Source organism: Acomys russatus, chromosome 14, assembly GCF_903995435.1.
Source record: "Acomys russatus chromosome 14, mAcoRus1.1, whole genome shotgun sequence".
In the NCBI taxonomy this organism is placed as follows: domain Eukaryota; kingdom Metazoa; phylum Chordata; class Mammalia; order Rodentia; family Muridae; genus Acomys; species Acomys russatus.
This window is the reverse complement of record NC_067150.1, coordinates 55,449,417-55,463,711: the sequence shown is the minus strand read 5'-3', so window position 1 is coordinate 55,463,711 and position 14,295 is coordinate 55,449,417. Positions and strand designations below refer to the sequence as shown.

The following is a 14,295-nucleotide window of genomic DNA, read 5'->3' as shown; positions in this document are numbered from 1 at the left end:
CTGATTTCAAAGGAAGATAAACATCTGATATTTTTTCTTTCGGATTTTCAAGACAGGGCTTCTCTGCTTTAGTTATCTCTGAATTGCTCTATAGACCAGGCTGACCTTGAGCTCACAGAGATTTACCTGTCTCTGTCTCCCAAGTGTTGGGACTAAAGGAGTGGGCCACCACTGCTCAGTTGATATGTTTTCTTTTAAGCACAGTTTTTCCAATACTTACTCATTGATTATTATATCTTAATAACTTTTTTCCTTCTTGTAAACACTTTGTCGCTCTGGTTGGCCTGCTATGTAGACCAGCCAACCTTAAATTCATAGAGCTTCTGTATGCTGAGTGCTAGGATAAATGCGTGTGTCACCCTTCCCAGCCTATTATCTTAATTTTGTTCGTTGTCTCTGTCTTGTAGAAGAACTTGTGCTAGTAAGTACCCTTTCACTACTCCTACCACAGGGTTTTTTTTAACTCTGTAACCCAGGTTGGCCTGAAATTCTTGGTGACCATTGACCTTGGCCTCCTAGGATTATAGTGTGAAGTACTACACCTGGATTCCCTTTCTTTTTGTTATCTAGATTTTATTTATCTTCTTAGTCCAATTCGTTAGTTCAACTCAAATCTCTTATCTCTACAAGAGTAGTAGATTTTGGTTACATAAAACCATTTCTGACCTGGGCCTTCTGTGGGCCTCAGGGAAAGCTTTGGGCACTGGGCATGCATGTGTTGCACATGCATACATTCAGGCAAAATATCGTTCATATACATACAATAAAATAATTAAAACAACAACAGATTTGTGAGGGCCATGAATGGCCCGAAAAGGGCTTCTAGTCCTCTAAGAACAGAGAGCTCTTAACTGCTGAGCCACCTTTCCAGTGTCCCTGAAAAAGCCTTCCAGCAGGGTTTCGAGCAGGGTTTCTTGTAATGCTCATATGACTCAGTGTATGCATAAAAAGTATATTATCTAAATAAGTTATATATTTATTTGTTATATGAGCGTAAATATATGCCCCACCATAACTGGTTTCATTAATCCTATTTCTTCCTAGTGCTCATTCGTATGTATTCATTTCTCCTCAAACCATCATGCCCAGCTCCTTTTCTGCCTTAACTACTCTTTGCCCTACCAACCTGCGGTCCCTAGGCATCCATGGCTTGACTGGAAACTGATAGCTCTATTTCTCTTCGTCTTTGTCTTCCTTTTTTTTTTTCCTTTTTGAGATAGGGTTTCTCGGTGTAGTCTTGGCTGTCCTGGACTCGCTTTGTAGACCTGGCTGGCCTCGAACTCACAGTGATACACCTGCCTCTGCCTCCTGAGTGCTGGGATTAAAGGTGCGTGCTACCGTGCCTGGCTTTTCTTTGTCTTTTTGTTCCTTACTTCCATTGGAGCTCTTCCGCCTCTCAGCTTAAGACCCTCAGCCTTATTCTGGACATCCTTTGCTTGCTGTTGTATTGATTGATATTGACACACTTGGAGCTCAGAGATACACAAAACACTTTCCCTTCCCTATTTTCTTCCTCCCCATATCCTTTTCTCTATGGGTGTGGAAACTGAAAACCAGCAAAGTGACTTGCCCATGACCTTAAAGGCAGAGAGTGGTGGAAGCCGCAGAAGGGGTACCTCTCCCCTCCCTGTCTTCTGCTTCCTGCAGCAGTATCGTTTCTACTTGCCAAATACCATGGGCTAGGGGAAACTGGATAGCTCCCTGGGTTCTCTAGTGAGATGTCCCCTTTGCAGCACACTGATTGGTTGTTTTCCTCTGCCCTCTTGTTAGTGCACTCTCTTGGCAAAGACAAAGCCTGCCACCAAGCCTCGTCAAGCTGGCCGTGCTGGCATGCACCTGTGGTTTGTGTCTGGAAGCTTGAGAACCCCAGTTTTTTGTCTAGACAACATATAACTTCACATCTTATAATCCTTAGGCTAGCTTCTAAATTTAGTAGCCATCAGAGGGACATATGAGGTCTTGAAAGTTGTATGCCTGGCGTGGTCGTGCTTGTTTGTAATTCTAGCATTTGGGAGGTGTAGGCAGGAAGATCAGCAATTCTAAGCCACCCTTGTCTATCTACATAATGAGTTCAGGGCCTACCTGAGCTTCCTGAGACTGTCTCAAAAAATATTTAAAATAAACTGGTCATAGTGGCACACACCTTTAATCTGAGCACTTAGGAGACAGGGGCAGGCAGATCTCTGTGAGTTGTAAGCCAGCCTGGTCTTTAATGAGTTCCAGGACAGCCAGAGGTACAGGTAAGACCCTGTCTTGGGGGAGTAAGGGAAGACAGGACAACACTTTAAGAAGAAGAGAAGAAGAGTTCTGGAAGTTGAAGACCTGCCGACCTGTCCTCTCTGGGACCCAGTACCCTGCTCTGTAAAATGAGGAGTGAATCTGCGTGGTGGGCTTTAAGGTTTCTCCTTTACTGCTTAATTGAAGCTGTTAAGCCACAATTGAAAGCCCCCAGTATGACAATGAAATTATAAGTAGGCTTTGCAGGTGAGGGAGGGAGAGGGTAGAGCCGTTCTTACCCAGGGAGTGTCCCTTCATTGTGCCTCTCTGATGTCTCCAGGGAGTCAAGTGACAACCCTTGGTTTTCTCTGCATTGCCGTTTCAAGCCCATAATCTTCTTGTATCTCTGAGTGTGTGTTTACTGTTAGATAGCCCTGGTGCAGAGTTCACGTTTCACTGTGCTGTTTCTGCAACTGAGGGGGTTTGAGTGGATCACAGCTGGTCTCTGGTGAGAGGGAGGTAGGGGTGTGTGTGTGTGTGTGTGTGTGTGTGTGTGTGTGTGTGTGTGTGTGTGTGTGTGTGTGTGCGCAGCTCTAGTTTTGTTTTTAAATCTCTGGGGTCATTTTTTGCTGACTTTAGTTAAAAATTGTCCTCTGAGCGATGTGGATTTGTGACGTGGATCAGGAGTGAGAACCTCTCTTCTTGTTTGCTTTACCTGAAGACCTGAGACAGAGTTTTTCTGTGTAGCCTTGGCTTCCTGGACTCCCCTTTTAGACCAGGTTGGCCTTGAACTCACAGCAATCCAACTGCCTCTGCCTACCGAGTGCTGGGATTAAAGGTGTGCACCACCACGCCCGAACAGGATGATCTTTTCTAGTTCCATCCACTGCATGGTACTGGCATAGAAATAGACAAGTTAATCAATGGAATCAAATCGAAGGCCCAGAGATAAGTCCATATACCTGGAGATATTTGATTTTTGATGAAGGAGCTAAAACGGTACAATGGAGAAAAGAAAGCATCTTCAACAAGTGCTGCTGGTCCAACAGGATGTCTACTTTTAGAGAAATGCAAATCGATTCATATTTATCACCCTGCATGAAACCCAAGTCCAAGTGGATCAAAGACTTCAACATAACACCAGATACACGAAATCTATTAGAAGAGAAAGTGGGAAGAGCCTTGAACTTATTGGTACAGGAAACAACTTCCTGAACAGAACACCAACAGCTCAGGCTCTAGCATCAACAATTAATAAATGGGACCTCATGAAACTTAAAAGCTTCTATAAGGCCAAGGACAGTGTCAAAAGAATGAAGCGACAGTCTACATATTGGGAAAAAAAATCTTCACTAATCCTACACAACAAAGGGCTATATATATATATATATATATATATATATCCAAAATATATAAGGAACTCAAAACATTAAACACCACCAAACAAAATAACCCAATTAAATAATGAGGTACAGAACTAAACAGAATTCTTATCAGAGGAATCTCAAATGGCTGAAAAGCACTTAAAGAAATGTTCAATGTCCTTTAAGTCATCAGAGAAATACAAATCAAAATGACTCTGAGATTCCATCTTACACTGGTCAGAATGGCTAAGATCAAGAACTCAAGTAACAGGCCATGCTGGCGAGGATGTGGAAAAAGGGGAACACTCCTCCATTGCTGGTGGGAGTGCAAAGTGGTTGCACAACCACGTTGGAAATAAATCTGGTGCTTACTCAGAAAATTGGGAATAGTTCTACCTCAAAACCTAGCTGTTCCACTCCTGGGCATATACCTGAAAAATGTGCCACCACACAACAAGGACACTCTCTCAGCTATGTTCCTAGCAGCCTTATTCCTAATAGCCAGAATCTGGAAACAACCTAGATGTCCCTCAACCAAAGAATGGGTAAAGAAACTGTGGTGCATTTACACAGTTGGAATACTACTCAGCTATTAAAACAAATCATGAAATTTGTAGGCAAATGGATGGCACTTTAAGAATTTTTAAAGGGAAGGAGGAAACAGATGCTGCTTTTGCTGCCTTGGTTTCCCTTCTTGTTTCCACTCTCCTGTATCTGTTGCCTTACCATTATTTAGAGTTGGGCTAGAATTTCAGAACTTCTCATGAGCTTGCTGTTTGACTGCCTTGGTGGGGTATGCATGCAACTATTGCTCACAATGAACAGAAGAGAAACTGAGGCCTGACAGTGGTTTGTCCAGAGCCCCACTTGTTAGTCAAGTGCTACTGGATCGTTAATCTAACAACACTTACTCACCTACTCACCAACCCCTAGGCCCCTCAGCGTACCTGATCATCACAGCAGACTAGGACCTTGGAAAGCACAAATCAGTAGTCTTTTCTTTAGCTGGTGAGGAAGGGATTAGATCCTGGGCATGGAGGCAAGAAAGGAGAGGGGAGAAGAAGGAACCCATGGACCTGGTTTCTTCTGGAAGGTTCTAACTTAACTTGTACTTACTCTGCTCCTGTCTTCCCATCTTCTCTCCGCTCCCCAAAACCAGCTGTGTAGACCAGGCTGGCCTTGAACTCAGAGATCTGCCTGCTTCTGCTTACCAAGTACTGGGATTAAAGGTGTGTGCTACCACAGCCCAGCTTCTTTCTTTTAAATCCATTCTGGGAATAGAACTTAGGTCACCAGGCTTGCATTACAAGTGCTTTTACTCTCTGGCCCTCTTCTTTGTTCTTTTTCCTTTCCTTTTCCTTTTTTTTTTTTTTTTTTTTCTTTTTTTTTTTCTTTTTTTTTTTTTGACAGAGTGTCACTGTGTAGCCCAAACTAGCCTGAAACTTGTGGCAATCCTTCTGCCTCTGTCTCCTGAGTGCTGGGATTATAGACATCTGCCATTACAGCTATCATAGTTTATTTATGCAGAGCTAGGCAAGTGATGAGTCAGCACCCCCTTTCTGGGTGTAAGTTTCTACCGGCATGAACTAGTTGAGAGGCAGAGTTGCTCCTGGCCAATAGGAGGTTGTTGCGCAGGGGGATGCACTTGTATCAGAGATGAAGGGCCTTGTGTGGGTGTTATCCTCAGAAGCCATTGAGCCCTGGGATGGAAGTTGCCTCCTTTGAAGTATGGCATTAGGTTAAGGTTAATTCTCTGTTCCTGGTTTGGATCTTGTCTGAGCTGCTCATAGCTGTGTGGCCTTGGCTCATTTACTCCACCTGCCTGTTCTTGAGTTTGCTCTAGTGATCTGTTTGATCTGTTCTAGTGGTAGGGTATTTGTAGATGACTTCGCAGGTGTAAAGCACATAGTACAATGCTAGGAAAAGAACACATTTTCTTCCAGCTCTCCTTGTGCATGGGGTGTGTGTGTGTGTGTTGGGGAATTTCTGTTCTATGTACTGTGTACTATGTTCTATGTATTATGTAGTCCAAGCTTGCCTGGATCTCAGGCTCCTCCTGCCTCAGCCTCTTGGGGTTATAGTAAGTATCCTCTGTCCTGCCAAATTTATATGGTGATCAGACTCAGGGCCTTGTGCATATTAGTGAATCACTACTAGCTGAGCTACATCCTTACTCCTAGCCTATTTATTTATTTATTCTTTTTGTTTTTGTTTTTTTCTCTGAGACAGGGTTTCTCTGTGTAGCTCTGGCTATCCGGGACTCACTTTGTAGACCAGGCTGGCCTCGAATTCACAGTGATCTTCCTGCCTCTGCCTCCTGAGTGCTGGGATTAAAGGTGTGCGTTATCACTGCCCGGCTTAGCCTATTTATTTTTCACAGTAGCTTTTGGATATCTATCTATCTATCTATCTATCTATCTATCTATCTATCTATCTCCCTCCCCACAAGTCTTCCAGGCACCTAAGTTTGGGGGAAGGTGTTTGTCTGCGTTTGACATGGGTCTCTAAATGTGGCTACTATGGATCTTTTTGTGAAGAGACTTGTGAGGGCATGTGCACCCCTAACCTCTTACATGTGCTTGAGGTCTCATAACCTTGGGACTAGGGCTCTGTGGAAACTAACTAAATATTTTAGCAGGATGCGAATATTAACCAGCTCCTTACTGTAACAAAAGGCTGTTGGGTGGCTTAAGTGCACATTTATTATTTTTTAACAGTATTGCTTTTAGTACGTATGTGTGTAGTGTGTGTGTGTGTGTGTGTGTGTGTGTGTGTGTGTGTGTGTGTGTATGTATAGAGTGCTCTGCCTCAGGACCTCTGGAAGAGCACTCAGTGCTCTTTTCTTTTTTTGTTTGTTTTTGTTTTTGTTTTTGAGACAGGGTTTCTCTGTGTAGCCCTGGTTGGTCTGGACTCTTTTTTTTTTTTTTTTTGTAGACCAGACTGGTCTCAAACTCACAGACAGCCTCCAGACAGCTGGGATTAAAGGGGTGAGCCACAACAGCAGGCCCGCAGGCTCTTAATCTCTGAGCCCTTGCGTGTTTATTTTGTCATACTTGTTGAGGCTAGATGTCCAAGGTCAGGGCGTCAGCACAGTATGATTCTGGGGATGGCCCTCTTCCTTGTTTGAAGAAAGCAGCCTTCTCTTTGTGTGCCTGTGTAGAATTCACTGAGTGTACTGGGAGCAAGAGGGTCAGTAGACCTACTTGACTAGTATCTTTCTTTTATGACCTCCATTCGTCTTAATTACCTTCTGAGAGCCCTGTTCCATGTGTGAATATGGAAGGGTGTGCACTTCTAGATTATGACATGATCCTTTCTCCAGAGTCACTCAGTGAGGAGTGCCAATGACATCATCTAGTGGCTTCTCCTACCCCATGTTGGACTAGCCCTTGAGGTCTGTTTCTCTGTCTTCTTGGCCTTTGGTGAGAGGTTGTGAAGGAAAGATGAAGGATTGTGTTTTACTTGCCTGGCATATCTTGGTGGACACCAGCATTCTGATGTGTAATAAGTCCTGTTTTGTCACTTGTGTCATTTGTTTAGACTGGGGAATGAAATGGGATGAAACATAGCAGGGTGATCTCTTTACCAGCTCATGTGATTCACCAACAGGCTTCACTGAACATTCTTCAGTGCTCTAGACGAAGCACTGATATCTGTGGCATGCCATGTGGTGGCTGCTTCCTGCCGTGCCTACTTGATTTTTGTGGAATAGCTGGTTCCCAAAGCCATTCGCACAGTTGGAGGCATGGTAGCTCAGTTGTTTACATCAGATAGACCAATAAAATGTAGCTGCAAATGAAATGTCTTTCTTTAAAGACCAGGTAAAAGCTGATGAAATGCTCAGTAAGGCCAACTTGCTGTCAGATTAGATGAGCAGTAGGCTAGGGGAGTAGGGAAGTCCTAAATTCGTGGACTGGACTTGTTCTTCATGTGTCCACATTTCCACTTATCTCACAGTCAGAGCTTGGAAATCATGGACGATATTTCGTATTCTGGTTTACATAAGAACTCTTTTAATCCTAGTATTTGGGAGGCAAAGGCAGGTGGATTTCTGTGAGTTCAAGGCCAGCCTGGTCTACATAACAAATTCTAGGACAGCTAAGACTAGAAAGAGAGACCCTGTCTTAAAGATCGGAAGTGGATTCTTTCTCAGAGGGCCTTACCTTGCTTTAAAGGATGGGCGGGTGGGGGTGGGGCGGGGTGCAGAATAGATAACTCATGGGGAACAGTATTTACCACAAAGCCCGAGGGCTGAGTCTAGATCCCCAAGAACCCACATAAAGCTGGAGTCATTAGTGTGTGTCTAAACCTAGGGCTTCTGGAGTGAGGTGGGCAGTGGAAGCAGGAGACTGGAAGGGTGTGGGGCAGACAGCCTGGCCTGTGCAATGAGAACAAGAGGCTGTGCCTTACACAAGGAGAAGGGAGGGCCTACTACGCCTGAGGTTGTCTTCTGACCTCCTCCACAGTAAAAATTTTAGGTGTACCATTCTATGGAATTTGCTCTAATCTTCAAGGAAGATTGGTCTGCTTCCTTGAAGATTTCCACTGCTGTGGTCCAACTAAAAGTAGGGTTGAGCTGGGCATGGTGGTGCATACCTTTAATCCTAGCACTTGGGAGGTAGAGACAGGCAGGAACTTTCCCCACTCTCTGAGTTCAGGGCCAGCCTAGTCTACAAAGTGAGTTTAGGACAGCCAGAGCCACACAGAAACCCTGTCTCAAAAAAACCAAAACCAACCAACTAAAAAAAGGTGGGTTTGGTTACAGTTGATAAGGTTTAGTGAATTTTATTTTGTGTATTGTGTAAATTAATTAGCACTCACTGTGGTGTTTTTGAGGTAGGGTCTTGTTGACTAGCCTAAGCTAACCTGAAACCATCCCGCTTCAACTTCCTGAGTGCTGAGATTACAAGTGGCCACTGCACCTGACTAGTGAGGCTTTTAAAGATTATGTGTATTTCCGTGTGTCTGTTTGAGAACGTACACATGAGTGCAGGCCCCAAGGCAGTGGATCCCGTGGAGCTGAAGTCGGGTGGCTGTAAGCAGCCTGACGGAATTCCTGTCCTCTATAAGAGCGTAAGTGCTCTTAAACTCAGAGCCATCGTTTCAGCTCCTAGTGAGGCTTTTTTGTTTGTGTTTTTGGCTTTGTTTGTTTTGTCTCTTTGAGACAGGGTTTCTCTGTGTAACGGCCTTGGCTGTCCTGGACTCTCTTGTAGACCAGGCTGGCCTCGAACTCACAAAGATCCACCTGCCTCTGCCTCCCTAGTGCTGGGATTACAGGCATGTGCCACCAGGCTTGGTTGTCCTAATGAGGCTTTTAAAACTGGGATTTCAAAGTAGTTTTAGGTGGTGTATTCTACTTTTAGTAGATTGATTGGTTTTTCTTGTAGACCGTTAGCATATTGAGAGAAATCCAGGGTTCTCATTTTTCAAATGAGAAAGCTGCATTGTGAGAAGTAAAGTAGGGTTGGTGGTGAAGCCCTTGGGATGACTGAAATGGGTCAGAGCCTTGGTGAGAAGAACTTTCCCCATTAACCCCTTTCTTAAGTTCCCTCTGGGCTTGGCCGCAGCGGGGAGCACTGCAGAGCCGAGTGCGGGCTGTGTGTGCGGGTCTGTGCTGACTGGGTCTCCCGTGCGCAGGACCAACCTGGAGGCCTTGCAGAAGAAGCTGGAGGAGTTGGAGCTCGACGAGCAGCAGCGGAAGCGCCTGGAAGCCTTCCTGACACAGAAGCAGAAGGTGGGAGAGCTGAAGGATGACGACTTCGAGAAGATCAGTGAACTGGGAGCCGGCAATGGCGGAGTGGTGTTCAAGGTCTCCCACAAGCCATCTGGCCTAGTTATGGCCAGGAAGGTGAGTTGATAACTGTATTATCAATTGGTAGCCTGCGAATGGGTGGAAGAAAGAGGTAGGTGTGTGTGTGTGTGTGTGTGTGTGTGTGTGTGTTGTGCTGTTTGATTGTGAGCTTGCTGTCTGGCCGACTACTAGAAATACTAAGGTCTGCCAGTGTGATAATCACCATCCCTAGTCTGGGGAATAGCACTGATCAACTCTCTTCCACTTTCTGTGCTCTGGGAAGGACACCACAGATATTTGTCAAATGTTAGAAGGGGCTGCTTGCAAGAGAAGTGCCTGACTAGTGGGCTAACGCTGAGTGTCACGGCCTCAGTCTTGAGTCGCTTCTCTTTCCCGTCCGCCGTTGGGTGTCTTTCTGAACACAGTTGCCCTATGTAGAGAGGCTGCATTCTTTCATGATTTTAGCTCACCAAGTTCATTCTTCTCTCCATGTTTGTATTGTGTGGTTTCTTCTAGCTTTCCCAGCAGCGCCCATCTCTGGGACCCGCCTCTTGTATCTCCTGTCAGCCGCTTCAACTCATCAATTGTCATATGGCATACTTACTGTCTATGGCTTGACCTTATTAAATAATATTAAATGTATTTGTCACTTTTCTCCTGGTTGGAACAAGGGATAGTGTTGAACACATTAGGGAGCAGCTGAGCTGATTTTGGCTAAAGCAATCCTGTCAGATTCCTGAAGTCAAGGAGGAACTGCTTGGTTGACTGAGGGTACCCTACCTCAACTCCGCATGCCTTTGTACCCCACAGCCCGACTGAACAATGTCCGAAGGCCACATTTTCCTCTGAGCTCCTCAGGTCATTTTGGAGTAAGCCTCCACTTAGCTTTGTTCTCCAGATAGGTGAGCTCCCTGATCACCATTTTTGGAGCCCAGATTGGAAGCCTGGCTGACTCCTGATTAGCATAACTCTCTGCTGCTAACACCTGCCTGGGCATTGGTCTTCAACGCTGAATTAATAGACTTTGGCTTTAAAAATGGCCTGTTTGGGGTTGGGAATTGGCTCAGGGGGAAGAGTTTAGAAGCGTGCTATTCAAATATGAATACTCAATTTCGAATCACCAGACCCTACGTAACAGCTCAGTTTGTAGTGCGAGTGTCTGTGACCGCAGCGTCTCCTTAGTGTGCTAGGAACTCCTGGACCAACTAGCCTGGCACATGGAGGAGGCAAACAGAGACCAGGGCCTGGAGTGATGGCTCAGTGGTTAAAAGCAGTTACTGTTTCTGCAGAGGATCTGGATTGGTTCCAGCACCTACATGGCTGCTTAAAGCTGTTTGTAACTCCAGTTCCAGGGGATCCTGCACACACATGGTACATATACACATAGTCAGGAGTATACACATACACATAAAATAAATATAAGAACAACAAATAAAAACAAAACAAAGAGACTGTCTCAAATAGATAGAAGGCAAAGAGAGACACCTGAGATTGCTCTCTGATGTCCGTATGTGCTCCATTGCATGAGGGTGCCTATTCACACACTTACTATCACATACACATACATTTTATGTACACACATTAAAAAACTAAGATAAATTAACAATAGCAACAACAATAATAACTTTTAGCTGGGCAATGGTGGCGCACGCCTTTAATCCCAGCACTCAGGGAGGCAGAGGCTGTAGTTCGAGGCCAGCCTGGACTACAAAGTGAGTCCAGGACAGCCAAGGCTACACAGAGAAACCCTGTCTCAAAATTCCCCCCCCCTCAAAAAAAAACACCCAAAACTTTAAAAATTGCTTATTTTTCCAAATGTAGTGGTTTCTGTCTATAATAAGTACTTGAAAGACTGAGACAGGAAGACTGAGTTCCCTGATCAGCTACAAGGTGAGTTTAGGGCTGACCTGGGCAATATAGTGAGATCCTTTTTCAAAATAATAGAGAGCTGGAGTGTATCTTAGTGGTAGAGTGTACTTGTATAGGAAATGCAAGGTTTTGTGTTCATCATCAGTACCTTAAAAACAAAACCAAAAGCCATTTCTCTTCTGTCTTAGGAACTTGAAAGTCTCATTGAAGAGACTTTCTTCTTTACCCGTCTTCTTAAAAGCTTTCCCCTTGTGTCTCGCCCTCAGCTAATTCACCTGGAGATCAAACCCGCAATCCGGAACCAGATCATCCGGGAGCTGCAGGTGCTGCATGAGTGCAACTCCCCGTACATCGTGGGCTTCTACGGGGCCTTCTACAGCGACGGCGAGATCAGCATCTGCATGGAGCACATGGTATCTGTCAGCCTGGTGCCAGTGGCCTGGGAACAGGCGGCTCTAACCTCATTCTTTGTCTGGATGGTGACCAGCTCTTCCCTGGCTTCTTGGTCCACACTCCAGAAGCCTGGGAGAACTGGGGGCTTGGCTGTGGAATCTGGTATAGTCACAGGGTGACAGCCCTGCTTTTTAGGTCTCTGCTTCTTTTCAAAGAGAGGTGCTAGACACCAGGAGTTCACGGTGAGCTTTTCTAGAGTATATTTCCTAGTTTTCTCCTGTTTTGATGACCGTAACATTTTGATGTGGTTGAAATCTGCTTGGTACAGTTTAGGTTCACTATGTATCCAGTGCTGTGTGCTAGTTACAGGGTTCTGGGGTAATGAGGATGAAGACAAGATTATGAAATCTCTGTTTTAGAAGGCTTATAATGTACTTTAAGGGCAGCCTGAGGTGAAGATAGCAATAGTGAAAGGTGAGGGCAGGTCAGTGAATGGGTGTGTCTGGGCCAGTTATGTGTGTAGGAGCTAGTCTGCGGGCTTCTTTTTCTCCCAGTGATGATGATGATGATAACAGCATGAAAATGTTCATGCTTATTGGGTGTGTAGTATATCCAAGTGTCATCCTTAGCAAATTATTATTTTATTGCATTCTTACAATCTCCTTTAAAAAGAGACAGTACACTTATTTCGTGTGTGTATGTGTGCATGCGAGTGTGCGTGGCAGATACCTGGCATGCACATGAAGGTTAACTTGTGGTAGTTGGTTCTTTCCTTTCACTATGTGGTCCTAGGAATCAACTCAGTTTATGAGGTTTTGAAGCAAGCACCTTTACTCACTGAGCCATCTCACTAGCCCCACAGCCACATTTTTATCTCACCTAATGAGGATATTAACACACAAGGAAACTTGATCTCTTACTTTGCGCTTGGACCATGCACTTACTAAGTCCTGGCCTCAGTCCTTGTACTTGGTTGACTCCATTGGATAGTTTTCTATCCCTTAAGCCTAGGATCACTGGCTTCTGTAGCAGATGGAATGGCTACATTCTGAAAGTCAGTCTAGGTCCAGAAGTCAGAAAGGAAATGTGAACAGGAGACATCAGCCACTGTGGCAGGCTGAAAGCACAAGAGCCGGCTAGACTGTAGAGTTGCCTAACTCTGAAGTGCCAGCCCCATGGGAACAGAGCAAGAGCTAGCACTTGCAGAGTGCATGTGCTAAATGGAGGGCATCCTACAGAATGACACCTGTCATTCCAGTCTGCACAGCAACAAAACAAATGAGAAAACTGACAATCAGAGCAGGAAGTCTACTCAAGGTCACAGTGAAATAAATGGTGTGCTGGCTCTCTTTTCGTTGTTGGTTTGGTTTTTAGTTTTTGAAGACGGGGTTCTCTTTGTAGCCCTGGCTGTCCTGGACTCACTTTGTAAACCAGGCTGGCCTCAAACTCACGGAGATCTGCCTCCCTAAGTGCTGGGATTACAGGCGTGTGCCACTGTGCCCAGCTATGCTGGCTAGTTTTATGTCAGATTGACACCATCTAGAGTTACTTTAGAAGAGGGAACCTTAATTGAGAAAATACCAGACTGACCTATGGGTACAGCTGTGGTGCATTTTCTCTCTTTCTTTTTCTTTTCTTTTCTTTTTTTTTTTTTTTTTTTTTTTTTTTGATTTTTCGAGACAGGGTTTCTCTGTGTAACCTTGGCTGTCCTGGACTCACTCTGTAGACCAGGCTGGCCTCGAATTTACAGAGATCCACCTGCCTCTGCCTCCTGAGTGCCACCATGCCCAGCTTTTTTTTTCTTTTTTTTTTTTCCTTAGTTCTAGCCCAACAAGAGTTTTGGTGCAACTATAAAGGGAAGAAGAGAACTTGGATCAATGTTAATAAGCCAGAAACAGGACAGATTAGCCATCTGTCCACGTAGCCTTGCTAAAAGTAGTAGAAGGTGGGTGGTGTCGTCACCAATTATAATAACAGCTAGCTTTCAACTCTGTTACCACTTGCCAAGTCTTTCCACATTGTGCAAGTTATTAATCATGTCACCTCCATCTCATGAGATGGATTGTCAAGCCCCTCAGCTGGCTTTTGAGGTAGTAAGGTCCTGGGAGACTTTTATAATTGGCTTAAGTCACGTAGCCAGTGCGCCAGAGTCTAAGCAGGACCGCTTCCCTTGGTTTCATACTCTCCCCTCTGTGCAGGTGCTGTACTTGTGTACTCTGCTTCTCAGCAGAGAAATGATTGGATGAGCTCTTCTCTAGGGGCCCTCTCTGAGCTTACACCCTGGGTTTCCATGGTTTTGGGCACTTGTAGCAGTCATGATTAATATTAGTTAATCAACATGGGTCCAGCTCCACAAACACTTATTTTTAGTGCTTATTATGTGCAACGTGTCACATGAGTTGCCCTGAGGACTGGGGTGGTAGAGCTGTGCACAGGCTGGTGGCTGTGCTCTCTGTGTTCTCAGTTTAGCTCTCAGAGCTGCTGAGCACCAGGTGTGCCATGTCAAGCCGGCTCTACTGAGGCATCAGAAGTTCTCTCCCTAGTTACTTGCTAGTTCTGTGCATTCAAATGTCTCCCTCTATTATGGGAGCCAGGAGGCTGTTTGTGGGTGAGTGTGATTGCTCTCCAGGGGGCTTGTGTCAGGGGCTACGTTGAGGCCCC

At 45.0% G+C, this 14,295-nt stretch overlaps 1 protein-coding gene across 1 annotated transcript in view; it reads left to right on the top strand.

Moving 5' to 3' along the window:
- Map2k1 (mitogen-activated protein kinase kinase 1) overlaps positions 1-14,295 on the top strand; it is a 73,012-nt gene that overhangs the window by 28,168 nt on the left and 30,549 nt on the right. Inside the window, exons 2-3 of the mRNA XM_051156641.1 lie at positions 9,219-9,429; positions 11,508-11,654. Coding sequence (XP_051012598.1) covers positions 9,219-9,429; positions 11,508-11,654 — 358 coding nt within the window. The remainder of the gene's footprint in view (positions 1-9,218; positions 9,430-11,507; positions 11,655-14,295) is intronic.